The 7341-nt window shown below is 33.6% G+C and overlaps 2 protein-coding genes across 2 annotated transcripts; both read left to right on the forward strand.

Annotated features, from left to right (window-relative positions):
- The first annotated feature begins 1514 nt into the window (after nucleotides 1-1514).
- On the forward strand, nucleotides 1515-2453 carry LOC108277582 (olfactory receptor 1D2-like). Its single transcript, XM_017490399.3, has one exon. The coding sequence runs from the start codon at nucleotides 1518-1520 to the stop codon at nucleotides 2451-2453; it is 936 nt and encodes a 311-aa protein (XP_017345888.2). The 5' UTR covers nucleotides 1515-1517.
- Nucleotides 2454-5102: 2649 nt separating this feature from the next.
- LOC108277583 (olfactory receptor 142-like) lies at nucleotides 5103-6041 on the forward strand. Its single transcript, XM_017490400.1, has one exon. It carries the CDS (start codon nucleotides 5103-5105, stop codon nucleotides 6039-6041), a length of 939 nt encoding a protein of 312 aa, XP_017345889.1.
- The last annotated feature ends 1300 nt before the right edge of the window (nucleotides 6042-7341 follow it).

A 7341-nucleotide genomic window follows, 5' to 3' on the forward strand; every position in this document is an offset into this window, starting at 1 on the left:
TTGCCAAGGGCCACCAAATCAATAAATCCATCCCAGGCGGAATTCAACATTCTCCTAGTCAGGAATATGGGGCCCTCATGTGTTTTTGAGTTGTGGTGAGTGGCTCTTGGTTGTTTAAAGACTTGTGTTGTGGAATGTTTGAGTGGAGGCTTCATCGGATGGTGGAATAATCCTGAAAAAAGTTTCCAAGAAGAACTGAAATACTTCCTCAAGGCTGGTGTGGAGAGAAATCTGGATATTTTGTGGGTAAATTGTGGACAGAATTTTTTTCAAGTGGCCAATCGTGAAAGTTTGAGGATTTTGCTCCAAAATGTGATCTGTGTCTTGGAGGTGACAGTACTTGAATTTCGTCTGTGTCAGGGTGATTGGATTGTGTCTCATCCATGACGTCCATAGATTGAGGGTGTTTTTCCGAATCAGAGCATGCCATTGTTATGATGCTCATGGTAAGGACTATAACTTTAAGTCTTTCATATCAATTACTTGCATAGTGAGGCAATTATATCTGTGGGTTTAGCAGATATTTGTGTGATAGACTGGTGAGCATGAGTTTGAATGAGCTTATACACACCATGGTTAATTGATTGTGGGTGGAATCAACTTATCAGCTGAGCATCAGCTGGTACTGGTTAGCAACCGTGTTCTGCCTGAACTGTGTTTAAGCTCTATTTGATCAATCATGCTATATTTAATTTTGGCCCAAGAATTAACCAAGATTTCTTCAGTTCTGAGTGAGGTAAAGAGAAAACACAACACTACTTTAAAAGAAGGCATCTACAGAATTTGCTTTGATTTAAACGTTTGCAAAGTTTTTATATGTTAATGACATTTGCTTGGAAAGATATGAGGAAAAACTTGCTTGTCTACGCAGTAAGAAAATACAACAATAAATACTAAGCCGTTACCCCAGAGTTTGTATAAACTACCTACCCAGTTAATGAATACAATTTAAATGTTTGTAAAGGATTACCCTTTTTTTTGGTGGATGAAAAAAAATCCTCAGAACAGCAGTGAAAACCTGTTATGAAAATGGCACTTTTGTATTGTTGTGATTAAATAATGTTTTTTCTCTTGGGGGAGTCTTTAGAGAATTTTCAGTAAGAAGGATCACGACTGCTTATAAATTGGTCCAACCATCTCTTCATTGGAAGAAACACCAGACATAGGATGGTATGGCATCATTATTTCTTGACTTTTTAAGGACTAATACAATACAAAAAAAAATTTTAGCATATTAATCTGTTCAGAGTCTAAATAAACAAGCAAGGCTCTGATTTTTTTTCATTATTATTATTATTAATAATAATAATAATAATAATAATAATAATAATAATAATTATTATTATTATTATTATTATTATTATTGCTGTTGTTGTTGTTACATTTTTATTTTTTTACATTAAATCTACATGACTGTACATAGTTAGATTTTTTGTTCATAGGCAAAGGGTAATAAACAATAATGCAATAGTCATTAATTAAACCTAACAAATTTTCTGTTATAGACTCAATCCAGAATGGATAATGTTTCCAGGATCTTCATGTTCTCCCTCTCTGGATTAAATGTTACAATGGAAACCAGATATGTTTTTTTTTCATTGACCACACTGGTTTATCATGTGATCTTGCTGTGCAATATTATTGTTATTTTATGCATTGTCTTAGACAAGCAGCTTCATGAGCCTATGTACATATTTTTGTGTAATTTATGTATCAATGCACTTTATGGCACTGCAGGTTTTTACCCTAAATTCATGTATGACTTACTGACTCAGTTTCATGAAATTTCATATGTTGGATGTCTGATTCAGGTATTTATTATTTATTCATCTGCTTTATGTGATGTATCAACTCTAACAGTAATGGCGTATGACAGGTATTTGGCCATATGTAAACCACTAGAGTACCACTCTGAAATGAACAACCAAAAAGTTGTAAAATGTATTCTTTTTTGTTGGCTTCCACCAATTATTTCCATGGCTATTGTAGTGTTGTTAACATCAAGACTAACCCTATGTGGCTCAAATATTGAAAAATTATACTGTGAAACATGGGCAGTTGCTAAACTGGCCTGTTCCTCTACAATAGTGAACAATGTGGTTGGATATATAATTATTCTTGTTTATTTTGGACATGCAGTATTGATTGTTTATTCATACATTCACTTGATTAGAATTTGCACAAAGTCAAAAGAAAGCAAATACAGATTTATGCAGACTTGTGTGCCGCATCTACTTGCTCTGTTTAATATTGCTGTTGCTTTATTGTTTGATGTGTTCTACAGTCGATATGGTTACACCATATCTGTTCCTCTAAGTGTGCGAAATTTCATGGCATTGGATTTCCTGTTTGTACCTCCTGTTTTAAATCCCCTTATTTATGGATTAAAACTGGCCAAAATACGGAAGAAAGTGATAAGAATGATCTTCAGATTCAACATTGCTATCGCATAATCTGGAAATAGCTTGATTGAGTTTGCATAGTGTTTTCAGCATGCCACTGAAAAACTTGCATTTTAATCCTTTAACAGGAGCACAATAAAATATTTTTGCAAATAATTATTTTTATGTTAATTCTTACTAATTGGATAACATTCAACAGCATTTCATTTATTTATTTATTTTTCTTCAAATTGACCCTTTAGAGTAGTAAATACAGATGTCTACCTGCCCTTTTAAGGTAGCACAATGGACCAGTAATACGGTTTTACTTTTGCAACTACAAATTTAATGAATTTTGATTGTAAACTCTTCCAAGTGCTTAGATATGAAATTCCAATTAAATATTTTTAGACATTTAGTATCCCCCACTCACTAGACAGGACAAAACCATGACTATCACCCTCTATAAAAAAAGAAAAGAAAAGAAAAACAGACAAGCAAATACAACAAAATAAAATATGCTGAATATCCTATATCACTTAGTCCTAAGTCACTTCAGTTTAGCACTACTCATCAATTAAACAGCTTTCAGATATTTTTTATTTTTAAATATTTCTGAGGACATCAAAGTAAATTATTTAATTTATTTCTTCAGAGAGTCACTTCTAAAGAAGCAGAAAATAATCCCATTCTAATTTATTTAAATTTGATGTTGCAATACAGCAAAAAGAGAAATTATCACTAGGGGGTGAATACTTTTTTGGGGCACTGTATCTAGACCTGTAAATAAACAAAAAAAAAATTATACAAATAACTAAAAACTTTACACTTACAATTTACTTGCAGTATTTACCTATTACAATGATAAAATAACAAGCGAAACTAGTAGAATAAAACAAGGTTTTACATAAAAAGAGTTATGGATTTGGTTATGGGCTGATTATTGTATTAATCAATGCAAAATACATTAACAAACCAAAAATGTAACAGTAAATCTGAAAACACAATGGTCAACATAATGTCTGAAACAACAAACTACCTAGCTACAGTTGCGGTCGGAAGTTTACATACACATGAACATGAATGTCATGGCAATATTGGGCTTTCAATAATTTCTTTGAACTGTTCTTTTTCTGGGGCAGAATGATTGTACAACATACATTATTAATATAATCTTTAATAATATTTAAATCTAATAAAATAATCTTAAATCTTAATAAAATAATAAAAAAACAAGAAATTGGTTCTGAAGTTTTAATTTATTTGGGGTTTTCTGTAGTCAACACAAGGTCAAAATTATACATACAGGGTCAAAAATAGACATACAGCACACTTAATATTTAGTTAGGGTTAATAGCAAGTTTCGTTTTCTCAAGTTTTGCCTTGAGCAGACGCTTTTAGCCATCCACCAGCTTCTGGCAGAATTCTGGTTGGATATTTGACCACTCTTCTTGGCAGAATTGGTATGTCATTTCAATGACACTTTCAATGTTTCCTGACCTTGACTTGACTTTAAAGCACAATCCACAAATTTTCGATAGGGTTGAGATCAGAAGGCCATTCCAAAAGCTTAATGTTAGCCTGCTTTATCCATTCTGCAACCAGTCTTGTTGTGTGTTTGGGGTCATTGTCCTGTTGGAACACCCAATTGTGTCCAAGTTTCAACCGTCTGGCTGTTGGTTTGAAATTATGCTATTACTATTACTCTTTCTTCATTTTTCTATCCACTCTGTGCAACGCACCAGTTCCACTGGCAGCAAAACAGCCCCAGAGCATAATGTTCCCTGTACAAATGCTCATCACTGTGCTGTGCCACTTTTAGTGGCACAGCAGTTTGCTGCAGTATCTACAATGCTTACACTCCACTGCACAACCACATCACACTCTTTTACTGTATTCATATATATATATATATATATATATATATATATATATATATATATATATATATATATATATATATATATATATATATAATGTGTATGCTTCATTTATAGTGTTATATCACACTTAGTATGCTTAACACTCTGTGCTGCTGTAATAGGTGAATTTTCCTCTGGGATGAATAAAGTGATCTATCTATCTATCTACTTTGAGTTCAAAATGTCAAAGTGCGTTACATAAAAAAAAGTAGATGATAGATTAGTTTAAAGCAACATGTGTGTATATATATATATATATATATATATATATATATATATATATATATATATATATATATATATATATTACTAACCATTTAACTCACTAACCATTTAACTATACACCTATACTTTATTATTATTACAACACTTTAATTACTATAAATCATCCATCCATCCATTTTCCATTGTGCTTATCTTATACAGGGTTGCAGTGGAACCAGGAGCCAATTTATGGATCTGCATTGTATTCATCACCAGGATAACTTGCAAAGTTGGTCCCAGATTGAATCACCCTTGGCAAACTCTGTCTTCTGGGAGACTTCCCGGTTGTTCATGTATAAACAGCAAATGCCTCACATAAAAACAACTGCATATATAAGCTAGAGAATCAGAGACTCTTACTAAAGGAAACACATTGTAACTTACAATTCCCAATCAGTGACCATGCTGTGAGCCCTTTAAACTTTGCATTGACATTTGCACAAGAAGGTGTAAACCATTCAGAGGATTCTTATTTTGAATTATTTTTTAAATGCTTGCTGTCTGTTTTTGTCTGTATACACACTGAAAAGAAGTAATGGAAAATTCCTCTGGAGAGTTCATGTTTGTGCTTCATGGATTGAAGGACACAAGGACAAACAAACATATTTACTTTGCATTTGGTGTAATTGTCTATAGTATGACTCTATTTATAAATTTGATACTAGCTATTGCAGTCATTCTTGACAAAACACTTCATGAACCTATGTATATATTTATATGCAGTTTGTTTTTTAATGGAATGCTTGGGGCTTCTGCGTTCTATCCAAAGATCCTTGCTGACCTTTTATCAGAATATCATGTTATCTCATATGTAGGGTGTCTCTCACAAGTTTCCATAATTTATTTTTATGTTTTCTGTGAATACACATGTTTAACAGTCATGTCATATGACAGATACATATCCATTTGCAAGCCTTTGGAGTATCATTCCATTATGACCCTTCAGAAAGGTTTTAAATTATTGTTTTTTACTTGGCTATGCTCCCTTCTAGAGTCCTCTGTTGGGGTTTTGTTGACTGCCCAACTCCCGTTATGTGGTAATGTCATTGACAAGCTTTATTGTTCTAACTGGGAAGTTGTTAAGTTGTCTTGCACAGATGTGTCTGTGAACAATGTGTATGGTTACTTTATAATATTCTCTCATGTATCTCAAGCTGTGTTCATCATTGTGTCATATATCTGCATTATCAGAGCTTGTTTAAGGTCCAAGAGACAGTGGCCAAAATTCATGCAGACATGCCTTCCCCATTTAATAGCACTCACAAACTTCACTATTGCCCTGCTCTTTGACTTAATGTATGCTCGTTATGGCAAAAGCCAGGGACTGCAAGCTCTGCGCAACATCTTAGGCATTGAATTTCTTGTTGTGCCTCCTCTCTTAAACCCAATAATCTATGGATTTAAACTAACCCAGATACGGCAAGGGCTTCTGAAAATGTACTGGCATAGATGTAAAGCTTTGCAACACAGATGATACGTGTAAAAATGGGTAAATTTTTTTATATTTTCAAATATATACTGTACATTTCTCAAAAGTACAGGTTTTCTTGAATTAAATATATTTCCCTGCAGTTAACTCAATCAGAAGTAAAGATGTAGCATTTTAAAATCTGGTTACCTGATTAAGTAAAAAATGTAAAATTCAAAGATTTTATTGAAATTCCACTGAAAGATGCCCACCTTCCCCTATATTTATTATCTAATCTACTTTTGTGAAAGCATTATTGCAAAATTATAAGTTTACAATGGGAAACAAGTCATCCCTCTGATTATCAGCACAATCTACATCAGTCACTGTCTCATCACCTGTGGTAAAAGTCACTCTCAGCATTTGACATACCAGATCCTTATCACTGGCTCTTCACTCAACTCATCATTGTCTTACATTGATGAGGAAATAATCACTGATTAATTCAGTCAGAACTGTTATGTTGACAAAATTTATTATATTAAACTCTGTTTTAACAATGTGATGGCATGGAGGTATTGTGAACATTTTGACCACCAGTATCTGATTACAGTCTGAATTGATTAGGCTTATGTCCATTTCACTATGGCATTTAAATATCCAAAAACTTCAAATCATGAGAAATACACTTTTATTTATGAAGTTTTTAAGCAGACTGACTGCATGTACCACTGTAATTGATAAACCTTACCAAACATTATCTTTACAGGCAGACAGCTAAGGCTAAGTAACCCTAAGTAAAAACATTTGCACTTCATTTATGGTGAAAATTGTTTGTTTTTCTTAATTATTTTATGTAATATTCCAGAATTCAGTTGATGACATCCTACAGGTTTTCACAGATTGCCACATACTGTATATCAGTGGGGAGTAGAGGGGATCCATACAAGAACATTCATCTGCCAGGAACTCAGTCAACCATGTGCTGAGGATCTGGCATGATAGAAGTGCTTGAGATAACTTCAGATCTTTTCCTCTCCTCTCCACCAATAGCTGGTGTGTGGTGGGCGTTCTGGCACACTATGGCTGCCGTCGCATCATTCAGGTGGATGCTACCCACTGGTGGTGGAGATTTCCCTCTCATACAATGTAAAATGCTTTGATTGCGTAGAAAAGTGCTATATAAATATAAGTTTATTTGAACTGTTCGGGGCCAAGCACAAAAGGTGCTCTGGCACCTATTGTATCCGTTAGTTTTCCTATTGTTCTTCTTCTTCTTCTTGAGTCTATGACAACACAGAACTGCTTGCTGGAAAGTTATGAAATTTGGCACACAGAGAACAGTATATTTTTTTCAGCGGTTTGT

Source organism: Ictalurus punctatus, chromosome 17, assembly GCF_001660625.3.
Source record: "Ictalurus punctatus breed USDA103 chromosome 17, Coco_2.0, whole genome shotgun sequence".
NCBI classification, from domain to species: Eukaryota; Metazoa; Chordata; class Actinopteri; order Siluriformes; family Ictaluridae; genus Ictalurus; species Ictalurus punctatus.

Coding starts and splice junctions, on each gene's coding strand:
- LOC108277582 (XM_017490399.3), top strand. CDS start 1,518: ATGGATAATGTTTCCAGGATCTTCATGTTCTCCCTCTCTGGATTAAAT.
- LOC108277583 (XM_017490400.1), top strand. CDS start 5,103: ATGGAAAATTCCTCTGGAGAGTTCATGTTTGTGCTTCATGGATTGAAG.